We start from the raw sequence: 13,694 nt of genomic DNA, 5'->3' as shown, positions 1-13,694 counted from the left end.
AGACCCTGGCTTGTCCCCCAGTAGCATTTTCCCTCTCGGTCGCCTCAATGGTGGACTTTATGGCTTTCCTTGAAAAAATATTAATAACAATGAAAAGTGACCCGTTGGGTACAATAATTGTCGTTGAAATGTAGTGGACTAAAAGTCACAAGTATCCAAAAAGAAAACAAACCAATAAGTACAGCACTCAAGTAGTTAATGTACTTAATTACTGTCCACCACTGGCCATATAATCCTCATCCTCATATAATGCTCATCCCGGCAGTATATTTTACCGCCCCTTTTATGACTTTGACTGTTCAGCCTGCTGCTACTTATGCAGTCTGTCGGCCCCGTTAGTCATCTTGTGTTCATCACCAATGAAGAAACTTCAGTAACAACCACAGGGGGGTGGGGGATTGAAAGGGTTGGTTAAAGTGTAAACAGGCCCAGTCTCTTGTTTATCATCGATCTCAGCCGACCCAAGTGGATGTTTCCTGTCTTATCAAAGACCTTCTTTGAGTGGGACTTGGTGCTTATGAGTTTCCTAGTGTTCGCCTAATATTTAGATAATATAATGACTCTAAGTCAAATGTGACATCACTTATTCTGTTTGTTTCTCAATTTTACTTAAAACCAAAAGGAGAGGTTTAAACTCATTCAGTATGTTGGCGAAAGAGAAACGTGTCCCAATAGTCACATTCATCCATACTGGTGTTGAATTCCATTCAGATCTTAGGAATTATTACCATTAACAAAATCGTGAAAGGTAATAATACTCCAATATGGCTGATGACAGCAGACGTACAGTATTTGAGAATGAAAATAACTAACAGGATAGACACAATCAAGCATTTGTTTTCTTTTTGAAAATTCTCTTTATTAAATAAATAAATACTGCACTTTTTCCACAATAAGTTATTTACTACAGTTCCTAACAATATGACCATGTCTCTAAAGAGATTCTTAGTGGACCTCTGTAGTACTGCATGTCATGCTCCTGCAAACTCCTCTCCCATTCCATTTCGTCCCAGCCCAGCAGGCCGAATCCATTTGTCCGCCATGAGAATGAGTCACAGTTTTAATAGTTAGTGTGATGTTATCTTCCCTTCCACCTTTCTCTGCACTGCAGAGCTGCCAGTTTACACTATACAACAATGTACAATAACCCAAAGCATAGCTCAGCTACCATTCTGAGATTTGGGTTTTTAGGGTTTCACTCTGCAAAGTATAAACAACTCAATTGGGACCAGCCCAGTGTTCCTCTTCACCTTCAAGCACCCGCCTCCGTCCCATTCATTCGTACCTACATTCTCACTCCAACACACTCTGTTCCTCTCGTCCGGTGATCAACATACATATCCCCTTCTGCTACACATTTTCCTTTTCATTGAGTCTTTTCTGTCCTTTTTGTCCCCCCACGCCAGCACCTCAGCTGAGTTAGTCATGAAGGTGCCAAGATGCAGGAATGAATAGTGTAGTCATCGCTCCAAATCCCTTCTAAGACATCCCACATGTGTGGTGCTGTTCTCCCTTCCTGGTTCCATTGCAGCACTCCAGTGGCAGGTCCATTAGGGCAATTCTTCTAAACTGTTCCCAACACATTCTTCTGGGTTTAGCTGCATCTTTGCAGTAGCATGTTGAGAGAGTACTCCATGCGTTCACGCAGATCTGTGGGGCAGCCAGCTGTCAGTAAGGAACTGAGGTTGAAGGTGGTGGAAACACGATCCTCATTGATGTATGTCAACATGTATTCATCCTTTTGGCAACATAATATAATCTTTGTGTGGTCATGGTAGAAATTGACCTGCAGAAGAAATAAAAAGGAAGGCAATTTGAATAGATCCCTTTGCATGTTTAATTTAAGACATGGACACTTTTTCTCTGCTTTTGTTTTCACAGTGTTTTCTGATATGTCAAGCCTTGCTTCTCCTCACCGATTTGAATATTGGCCAATGATAGTATCTCAACTAAAGCACAGTGCTCTTAACATTAACATACCCTGCTATGGCGCCATACAGAAGCATTTTGTTAGCTGGCGTGTTTACCTGAAATGTGCCGTCGTTAAAGAGCATCATGAGGGCGCGGTCGGACTTGAGCCACTGTAGCAGGTAGAGTCTGGGCATGTGTGTATCCGTCATACCAACCAGATCCCCACCCTAACAAGACACAAGAACAAACCACACTGGGATTAGAAAGGTATTGGGGGTAGACGAAAAAACAGGTTATTTTAAACACGAAGGAAAAAAAGAAGAAGGCGTGGTAAACGGTGGTATAGGGATGGGCTGGGATGGGCGATACAGTCAAAGGAGAAGAGGTGATTACTTACATCCATGAGATTCTCCTCCATGTAGTGGGAGAAGTACTTGAGCACGGTCACCTGTCCCACAAAGTGTTCAGGAACCTCACAGGTTGGGAATATTGAACACTGGCCAAGCTCAGCATAGTAATGGATGGTCCTAGGCAGATGGTGGGGACCAGACAGAGTAGAAGGTTAACAAAGACCCAGATAAACAAATTCACCACACAATAACCATAAATGGAGTCTATGTCATTTCAGCTCACAGAATTTATTCCAAGTTATTCTCCGTATCTGCACTGCTGGCAAGCACTTGCCAAGTATGTCACTAGCTGCAGTTATTAGCAGCACAGCTCAGTCAATACAGAAACCTTTTGTCAAGTAGGCCTATCCGTTGAGGGAAACTAATAACTTTAAAAAGGTTATGTAATTCCATTAAGGTAAATTGATTTACTTTTTTTCAGTTCTCTTTGCTCTTTTGAAGGTGTGCTTTGTTAAAAGCCTTACAATCACAGACATGTTGACTTGAATGCCAGTGTGGTGAAAGAAAGTTCCACTGTTCTCTTACTTCCTGTCAGGCAGGAGGCTCATGTGAGTGCCGTTGTTGAAAAGAACTCCCACGGTGTGATCAGAAAGCTGGTAGCCAAAGCCATACTTGTTAGAGTAGTCCACCCACTTAGTGACCCACTGAAGGTTGCAGCTTCCAGAGGCTTTGGGAATTTCCTCGGCTACAGGAGTCAAGAACAGGGAACAAGACCGTTGGAAAACATGTACTGTATAATAAGATTACTTTTCATACACAGTAAAATCCTTTACAAAAGGGACCAAATGGACCATTACAGGTCCTTGTAAACGGACCTGTATTGGTACATTTGACTGACAAACTGTTGTTACAAAGTTACAACATGTAGGGAGAACCAAATACCGTAATACATTTACACTGCAATGTAAACAATGCTAAACCTGACCACTCGGGAATTGAGATTAGTCCAACTGCCAGGAAACTCTATATTTTTTTGGATTACTGTGCTGTCAAATAATATAAGAAAGAGGAAAAACATTTTAAATGAGCAGATCTACAAGCTCACAACACCTTGTCTTGCATGTGGCGTTGTGAGCTTGTAGATCAGCTATTTTCACAATATTTATCTGTAGAACAGAGTCAAATATGATTATTTTGGGGGGGGTCCCCACTTCAAATATGATTATTTTGGGGGTTCCCACCCAGTTCAAATACTGTATTTTCAGCTAAACTTTAGGGAAAATAAAATCTGAAAGCCTTACCTTTAGGCATGTTCTCTAGACATCCTCTGAAGACGCTGGCCACCGTCTCCGCCACACTTCCTGTAGTATTGTCCTCTAGGCCTTAAGGAAAATAGGAAAAGTACAGTACAGGTGTCAAAGTGTGACTCTAGTAGCAACATCTCTCAGAAATGCAACAGTTGTTCTAGTGAACTGTTTCTCAATGTCGAGTCCAAATGGACTCTTATGGGTCTGCAACTCTGATGTTCTCCGATCAGTTCCATTAACCCTGAGGATTTTACAGTGTAAATTGGAGTTTCAGAGCTAAAGAATGGTATCAAATCGGATTCCGTGGCCGAATACATCAAACTGGGGATCCTTGAAATTAAACAGGTTGCTGCTACATGTACTGGACTACAGGTGGTAAGCAAAGCTTGTAAAACATAAGATATTGGGTGATACCAAGGACCAAGAGTTCAAAACCTTAGTCCCTATCCATGTGCATCAGATTTGGATTAGGGGTAAATAAAAAACAAAACAAAAAAAGGAACTCACATTCACTGCTACTGCTGCAGCTCCCCAAACTCCCCCTGACGATCAGACGAATGGTATCTCGCGCCGTCGGTGACTGGCCCTCTGTTGCCACGGCAACAGGGCTTTCAGCAGATGGCGGAAGCGGCCTTCCATCCTGATATGGAAAGAGGTGATGGAGGCGGGTATTTAGAAGACGTGGAACTTAGATGATTGTGACTCAGCAGCTGCTTGCATGTTAACAATGTTAGCAGGGCATTTGCTAAAAATGTGCTCGTTATAAAATATAAGAATGACTCACTGTTGTCTCTCCAATTGTAATATCAAAACACTACCCTCTCATTTCATGGTCAATCTGCTATGCTGAGCATAGCTTACATCAGTGGCCCCCCCAGGTCCTTTAGGGGGGTCCAGTTTATCACCAGCAAATTGAGATAATTTAGCATTAAAATAAATTCGACCACTTTGACCCTATTTTATACTTTGAATATTTGAAAATAGACGATCAAAAAGCTCACAATGGGTTGCGATGTTTTGTGTATTCTGGTGCCCTTTTCAATCAAAATCTTGAAATTTTTTACACAAAAGGTTCTTATGGGAGTCTCCGGCCAAACACGTATCAATTTGGGGATATATAAACTTTTATAAAGTTATTATGTGGATTGTGGACTAATAGTCACTTACCTCAGCTAGCTGGTTGTTGTGTTGTTGGCTGATAACGGTTCTCTTCAGGTCATGCTGCAGCTTGTAAATCTCCTCTTCCTCTTTGCTTAGTTTATCTAGCAAAGAAAATGTCCCCAGAATTAATACAATCAGAGCAGGGCCTCTTAAATGTGAAGCCATTTATTAAAGCTGAACCATAGGTATTACAGGATGAGATTTGCATGACAATTGTTTAAAGTACAGTATCTTTCTGGTCAGAGCTCTTTTATAAAGGTCAAAGATAACCGTCAACTTGAGCAGGAGGAAGCTAAAATGGTGATTAAGAACTTGAAAGTTGATGCGCTACTCACTCAAGGTCTCGTAGTATTTGACCTTGTCTCGCTTCCCACCGAAGAGTGCTGCGGCAGCCTTCTTGAAGAAACTCCTGGCAGGACTGGACACATGGAAATCTGGGGCAGAGTGGCAACAACTCGCCGACAGACGCTCTGGACTGAAGCCCTACAGAGAGAAATTATGTAAGAGGCGTGAGTGGAGGCCAAGGAATGTGATGTTGTACAGTGTATTGTACTCCTACTCACTGACATTTAGAGAGAGAGAGAGAGAGAGAGAGAGAGAGAGAGAGAGAGAGAGAGAGAATACACAGTAAATGCTAAAGCAGAGTAAAATTCTAAAATAAAGATAAATGAACATTGGATTTTGCAATGCATGCAATCTTGTGAATGAAATGCTAGCGTATTCTCACCTGTGTGAAGAAGTCGTGCCTCAGGATGTGCTCCAGGTGGGGTCTGTCCTCTGGTGTCTTGGCCAACAGGCTGGAGATGAGCTGCTTGGCCTGAGGGGACAGGGAGGAGGGCATGGAATAGCGAGCCTCTCTTATACACCTGTAAGTTTCCTTCAGGTTGGTGGTCTCAAAGGGGGGTCTGCCCAACAGCATGGTGTACCTACAAGACAAGGCAGCAGTGAGCGGATGGGCATCATCACTACACACACACACACACACACATTTTCAGAGGATAATCAACACATCACAACCTGATATTATGTAATTAACAAACTTAATTAATTACATTCTTCTGCATTCAAAAGTTATGACGTTTTAATTGTTGAATAATTGTTTTAAAAAAAAAGTTTTTAATGTAACCTGATGAGACTAAAGATGATTTGCCAGCCTCGGCTGAACAGTAAAGTTAATTCAATTCTATTATAGAGGTATCAATCAACATATCCATTATACGTGTCAATTTCCCACCACTTATGAGGGGGCAGGTGGTTTCCAGACCCAGTATATTAAAAAGACACAGTCAAAACAAATAAGTATTCCCAGGGATGCTGAAGTCGCCAAACGGTAAATGTGCCATTTGCCCTACTCACATGACACAGCCCAAGGCCCAGATGTCAGATTCACAGCCATGGCCCTGCTTGTTGAGCACCTCCGGGGACAGGTAGTTGGGAGTGCCACAGATCGTCTTCCTTCGGTTTCCTGCTGGCTCCAACTTGGCAGCCAGACCAAAGTCTCCAACCTTAAGGTCCATGGACTCACTCACAAAGAAGTTACCTGAGGGGGAAGAACGGGTCGTATGAGATGGCGAGCAGTGATATATAACCAAGGATCAAAGGATAATCAGAAGACACTTCACACTGTGCAGACTGCCCTATATGAATTCATAGACTGGAATAGTGGAATTTAATCAGAACAACAAAATGAACAGGACACTTTTTGTTTACTTTTAAAGGAAACAAATAATGAAAAACACACTTGGTGTCTTAACACTGTACTGTAGTGTAGAGTGTTTGTTACTGCAGGATTCTCTCTTACCCAGCTTGAGGTCTCGATGCAGGATATCTTGTTCATGGAGATACTTCAGCCCAGAGACGATTTGCCTTAGGTAGTAGCGAACCTCTGGTTCTGTGAGCACTTTACGTGCCTTCAGGATATGGGCTAATGACTACACACAGACAAAACACAGTAAGGAACATTGTGGTATTTATTTTCCTCTACAAAAAGCATTAATATCATATGTATAGTGCCAAACCTATGTCCAGCTTAAATGTATGATTTGGGTATCAGCAATGCAATGCACATGTTGAAATAGTATTAGTAGTAAGTTAATAATAATACAGTGGTTGAAAACTTGAAATGTATTACAATACAACTTACTTTTCGACTGCAGTATTCCAAAAGAATATATATGTTTTCCTTGTCCTCGAAATGGTGATAAAAGTGGACTACGTGCTTGTGGTGGAGAACTCTGTGCAGTTCAATTTCTCTATCAATCTATGGAAGGAAACACATCACTGTCTAAAATGAACACGAAAAGGAACATTGCAATGCAATAGCGGCTATTGAATAGTCAATTGGTCCAATAAAGCCAGTAAGCACTCCACTGCACGCTTACCTTTTCCCGTTGGTGAGGTTTGGAGACGCGCGTGTGTGGGATGATTTTGGCTGCGTAAACTTTACTCGTGGAGAGATCAGTCATCTCATAGCATTTAGCGAAACCTCCCTAGAAACAGTCAAAATAAAAACATTATCAGTATTGTAAATCCAAAATGATACTTGCCACTCTGCTAAAAGATGCATTCTATAATGTGTCACGTAAACTACCGTACCTTTCCCAAAACTTTCCCACGACAGTAGCACTTCCCCGTCGCTGGATCTGTGATTATTCTGGCCATTTCCGAAGGCGCACTGCGGTCTTCCGTTCTTTTTCTTCGAGGTTCCGAAGACCTCTGCGTGGATTCACACATGGTGTTGTTACTGTGTGCAGGTTGTGACCCAATATTCCTCAGTATTTCCAATGAGTAGTAGTAGCACGAGCGCTTCACGTTTCCAACTCAGACTGCAGTCTGGAGGCTGTCTGAGTGGCTTTATACCCCGCGGTCTCCCTCCCTCTCTGTGACACCATCCATGTTCCGTCAGATGCAATACTTTTTGCGCACGTCAAGTGTAACCCACACATGCATTTGACTTCTGGTTGGTGGACTTCAAAATAACAGAGACATTGACAGACAAATAGGCTACAGGTTTAATGAACAATAAAATGTATATAATAATAATAATATTAATGCTATTAAGTATTAAATACTAATAATAGTGACTATTATAATAATAATTGTGTTGTTTGGTGACACTCTTTTCGCAACAAATCCCTCCTCCGCTGTCACTCAGACATGAACTCCACACCAGGCCACTCCACATCCAAACAGCGTTTGTAACATAATGATATGCCTGATAACTGATAAGCTCAGTGCTGTTTCATACAGTACTTTCATTATCTGTCATTGACTGTCCGTTAAGCGTTGACACACTAAAAACGTATCTTATTTTGAAGTCCATCAAACGGAAGTTCAATACTTTCTAAATAGGATTTGACGAATGTGTCAAGATTATTGAAACTGACGGAACACGCAGTATGCCTACGTCTCTACGTGACTGTGGGGGACTCGAGATAGAGATAGAATAATGAACTGTGACTGTGAGGTAGATTGGAACTCATCAATTGAAAAGAGCTACATAAAAGCAGCCAGTTAATGATATAGCCTACTCTCTGTGCCTGCTGCCTTTATAATTATGTTGATCTTCGTCGTCATCCTGGCATTATACAAATAAAATAGACTATATGAATAAATAAATTAGTATGAGGTCAAACAGGCATCATGGAATACAGCAATATGTTATTGTTATTGCTTATTAGCCCAATCAGCCTATCAACCTAGATAGCCTATCCTTTAGAAATGTAGACATTTACAATAATTAAATAGCATACTATTGGGGTATATTACTCTCCACAATACTGTAAACATGAATCAAAATCAAGTGTATTCTGCTCAGGCTCGATTCATTGAAATTCTCCCCCTCACCTCCCATTTCTCTTTTACACGATTCTTAATTTGGAACACTGGCACCACCATGTGGACCATGTATACTACTGTATCAACAGGTTGCAGTGACTATATGCAGTTGCCAGTTATTCTGCAGTGGTGTTGTGTAGATTCTTTCATTTTGCACATAATAAATTATCCTGCAAAATCTCAAATGTGTGCAGATGGAAGTAATGCGCACCAAAATGGGAAGATTTCTACCCATATTAGAATATTATTTTGAATTTCCTGTGACAAAAAGTCCACTACACTGCACAACACTTTTGTTAGTACAGTCAAATACATCTACAGCCATGATAAGTAATACACTGACACGAAAACGCGTATTCAGGGCGGAGTCACCACCCCCAGGGTAAGTTGTGATTTGCTCTCGTTCACTGCAATGCAATTTGCGGCATTTCCAAAACAATATTGCGCAGAGTAGCGATTATCAAACGTATTTGCAATGCCATACGTTGAAAGATCTGTTGCCCGTGGATAAGGCACGTTACCTCCGCAAGTTATTATCGGCATAGATGTTTGTCCGTATGTGATTAAGGATTGGAAAAAGTTGCATTGGCAGCCATAGCAAATTCTTCCCAGGGTAAAAAAAACGGATGTGACGTTTTTGGGCGTTCCTGTCTTGTTTCGTGTCAGTGTATATGGGGTGTACTGTGTACTTTATAGTAATGATTAGTGTAGGTATGTGGGTAGGTACTAGTGTACTACTAGCTAGTAACACAATTTGACAGTAGAACCGAACTGTATACGTTTGCCAGTTATCATTTTCAGTAACAGACCAAATCTAGACATAATGACATTGAGAAAAACGCATTGAAAACATAACCTTATACTTTACATTGAGTTCTATCTCTAAGTTGTCCTCAAACTAGCCCTCCAGCATTGTCTCCTGTCATCTCGATCCTCCATACATCTGGATGAGTTAGATCAAATGCTGGAAGGGCTGTTGAAATCATCCAAATGTCTTGCTATACGTTTCCCAGACTTGACAACACCGTTCCAATGTCATATGCCCAGGTCTGGTCAAGATTAGAACCAAGAGAGGAATGATGGGGCCATTTGGGGAAGGGGAAGCCACATGCATCATCGGGAAGCTCATCTAGCAGCTTCACACAAAAGGTCAAATCAGTGATCAGCCATTGCCAATCAAATGTTGCCTGATCAAATTATTCAATATGGTTGAGATTCTGAGTTGAGACTTGTGTAAAATATAGAAAGAACTAGAACTCACAACTCCTGGAGCAAGGAAAACTGTGACATTGTTGTATTCCGATAGATTGGACTATAACAAAAGAACGGAAATAAAAGAAAGAATAGTCAAATAAAGAATGAATCTTTTCGAAGTTCAGTTATACCTTCCAGAAGTCTTTTTTAGCAGGCTAGGAGGTATTCCTCTCCATAAGGCCTTTCCCTTGGCATATGCCAGCAACATGGAGTTGATCTCAAACCCAGTGCACTGGAAGCCAGCAAAAACCATTGGAAGCAAATTGAATGAGGAGGGATACTAATATTCAATACCTCTCAAGAACAACAACATACATTCACACACTGGCACAGTGGTTCTCAACCTTTTCTGGATCAGGGCCCACTGAAAATCTCTAAAGCATTTGCGGCACACCCATTTGACCATTTAACACAACAGCCATTCAGCTGCCATGTTAAGTGGTCACTGGTCAGATGGCCATATTGGTATCACAATGAAAAGTCAGTTTTCATGCTTTCTGGGTTTGTGTAAACACAAACATTGCACTTTGCAATACCAAAGGTTGGGAATCGCTGCAAGAGCACATACAGTATATTCATATTGTAGTGGTACACTCAACTGGACTCGCACATAAAGACATAATTAATCTATGGTAAACAGGATTAAACATAGTCTTGCACTTACAGTAGGTGGATAAATGCACAATGTTTAAAAAAAGAAAAATAGCCAACCAGAACTAACCAGCCTTCCATCTCCAGAGCCAAGATCGGTCAGACGACCTCTCCGTCCCTCAAGCAGCTTCAGAGCGTTCTTTGTTTGATCTATACTCGATGGTACATAAGGTACCTATAAACCACAGTGATAAACACAAGTCAATAAAATACCCCAGTATTTCTATCAATAGCACATTAGCTACTCTTCGCCAATTTTGAGTAATAAAGGATAGGAAAAATAAAATATGGTATATGTTATATGTAATACTTCAACTTCTGCTCATTACAGATTCTTTTTTTAAGAATGAGCCTAAATGAAATAGGCCATTACAAACATAATTCATATGTAAATATGAAAACAGAAATTGTAAAAATTATAGAAACCAGTAATACGTCTTATAGGCAAGAGCGACCACAGGGCTGAGCCACTCTCCCGGAATAATGTCACTTAATTATGTCAGCACTGTCATATAAGTTTCATTTTAAATTGTCTCATATAAGCAGGGGGGCACATTATTATTTTTGGCTAGTACTCAAAGGAGCACCTGTACGTATCCTGCCACAACGTTATGCTGCTTTCACACGGGCAGATGCAAAAGATACAATCATGCAAAGCTGCACAGTGTATTTGTAGTGATAAGCAGCAGGAGGATCCCCCTAGCAGCAGGTGTCCGTTTATCATTAGCACAACCAAACGTCCAACACACCTAATGCTGTAGGTTCCATCATAGAAGATAGAAGTACTGTAAAATGCCAGAAAGGAACAAAACTACATGGAGACTCACACAGAACTGATCTTTTTTTCCACTGTAATCAATGTAGAAAAATGTAACGGTTGCCAAATCCTCCATCCTAAATTGTATGAATTATACAGCTTCAATGAAACGGTTCAATGATTTCTATTTTGATGATACACAATGCCAGCTATTAACTGCGTAGGCTATCGGAGGGATTTAATCTTTAAGATTGTGATAGATAGATAGATAGATAGATAGATAGATAGATAGATAGATAGATAGATAGATAGATAGATAGATAGATAGATAGATAGATAACTTGCATGATGCATTTACATCATTTCAAGGTGCAGTGCAGGATCCATTATGCAACATTTATGGATCTTCATAGTGAATGCACTTCAGCCATGAAATGTGTTGCATAGACCACAGAGTAGTTCTTTAAAGAAAGATGATTAATATCAATAGCCTACACTTACCGGTACCTTTTTCTACATTTGATGCTAGTGTAAAGCATAATTATGCTCAAGACAAGCAAAGCGTTACTGTGCAAATATGCTTTTCTATGGGCCTATTTGATTTCATACAAGCACGCAATAATTGGGAAGGGCATTAAGCAGTCAACTAAATGCATGATTTCAGTACCAGAAGGCTTCTTGAGATTTTGCAGAAGCCAGGCATGGCAAACAGACTCAACAAGCCATAAAAGCCTGTCAACAGGGTCCCTGTGGAGGCAGTTAGAATAGGGTGGTATCTGTTGCGATGAAGGGAGCTACAGACACCGTCCTCAAGAATCACTTCAATTGTATGCTCCATTGTAACCTGCAGGCTTTAAGACCCATAAAAGACAATGAATGAAACATCAGATATTTCAAAAGAAGACAGATGATTGCATCTTCACTAACTTTTGGACAAAAACGTCTTAGGGTAGCTGATAATGACAATACATTTCCATCATTAGCATTCCATTCATTCAAATATTAGGCTACATTCACGAATTTTAGGCCACATTCACAGATTTTATGAAGAGCAGATGAAAATATGCAAGAACAAGGAGGTTCCTCATATATACTGTCTGAACTTCATCAATGGGTTCTCTAAGCATCCACTCAAACAAAGGTTTGACTTCTATTCTAAACGGTACAATATAGGCTATACTGCTTGCTTTATTTTTAACCCATGACCTATTCCTATATGACTTTGAGAGTATATTATGTTGTTTTTTTTTGTTGTAGACAAGACATTACATTGGTCCTTATTCGAACAGTAGATGGTGCCATAATCACCTAAGAGCCAAGACTGTCATGCAAAGGTTGTTCTATAAGTTTGTTTGTTGACCACGATTTGGTGTGCGAAACTATAGTCCTTGAACTAGTAGCCTACCAGTACTTTCTTGGTACAATCTAGTTAATGAGACCATTTCCATGTTGCAGGTAGACCCCACAAGGGCCCCAATATACCGATTGAACCTGTATGATTGTATGATGACTGTATGATCAATCTAGAATGTTGAAGATGGTGAGAATAGACAAATAAATAAATATAACGGTTAGCCGGCTAAACTAAATATCACTATAACACATTTTGTTGTACAATACAATAGTGTGGAAAGACAAACATGAACGCATTGCCTATACCTGCCCGCGCCCCCTGTCACTGCGTGCGGCGTGCGCGCACTCACACATGCAGCCACGCAGACGCAAAACGATTTATTTCAATGGCGTAGGGCAGGCTACACCCCGCCCTATAATATTTTACAGCCAGTGTCGAATGTCAGGTAGCGGTTGTAGCCTTGTAGGCCTATAAGTCTGCATTCTGCGATGACCTTCTTTAGGGCTATATTATATTATGTAACCTCTGTTGTGTCTGGTTGTCAGGCCTATAGGCGAGAAGGCAGGTTACCGTTTAGGGTTTAGGGCTGAAAAGGCAAATCATGTTTAGACATGGGCTATTTGCAAGGCAACATACACACATTTACACCCACAATAGTGGATATAGTAGGTCTAATCTAATACGTCTGCACAACCTAAGAGAATAAAAAATGTGTCCGTTTTACGCACAAGAGCAGCCACTATACAGAGGGCCAACTGCCAAGGCTTACGTTTCTATTTCCACCAGACCTCATCAAACAAACGGTGCTCCCAGTGAACGTCCCATCATATTCCTCATCACTCACTCACGCGCCTCTTCTATTTGCTCAGCAGCCGTGTGCCGCTGCATGCTCTCTGGAGCGGAGCTTGATTTCTGGGCGGGGGGGATGGCAGCCAGACCCAGGGTGACGCAAAAGGAGAAGCCATTATTGCTTCCTCAAAATAATTTATTTCTGAAGGGCTCATTAGTGGGAATCTATTATAGGCTACAGCTGTGACTGCGACCTTTACTTTGTATTTTTGTAAATAGCTCAGCTTGTTTGTTTTAATAAATTGGACTATCATCACTGACAC

The 13,694-nt window shown here is 40.9% G+C and overlaps 1 protein-coding gene across 1 annotated transcript; it reads right to left on the bottom strand.

The window, feature by feature from the left end:
* Window positions 1-845: 845 nt before the first annotated feature.
* On the bottom strand, window positions 846-7,535 carry LOC308316806 (serine/threonine-protein kinase PLK2-like). Its single transcript, XM_080765580.1, has 14 exons — window positions 7,325-7,535; window positions 7,111-7,218; window positions 6,873-6,989; window positions 6,531-6,660; window positions 6,086-6,269; window positions 5,457-5,655; window positions 5,065-5,212; window positions 4,736-4,830; window positions 4,076-4,208; window positions 3,563-3,643; window positions 2,847-3,006; window positions 2,309-2,438; window positions 2,028-2,138; window positions 846-1,786 (listed from the first exon to the last, which is right to left on the bottom strand). The coding sequence occupies exons 1-14, from the start codon at window positions 7,460-7,462 to the stop codon at window positions 1,595-1,597; spliced, it is 1,926 nt and encodes a 641-aa protein (XP_080621706.1). The 5' UTR covers window positions 7,463-7,535; the 3' UTR covers window positions 846-1,594.
* Between the last annotated feature and the right edge of the window lie 6,159 nt (window positions 7,536-13,694).

This window comes from Protomyctophum bolini, assembly GCF_963924005.1.
Source record: "Protomyctophum bolini genome assembly, chromosome: 6".
Lineage (NCBI taxonomy): Eukaryota > Metazoa > Chordata > Actinopteri > Myctophiformes > Myctophidae > Protomyctophum > Protomyctophum bolini.
Note: the sequence above shows the minus strand (reverse complement) of the source record. Positions and strands in the feature narration are given on the sequence as shown.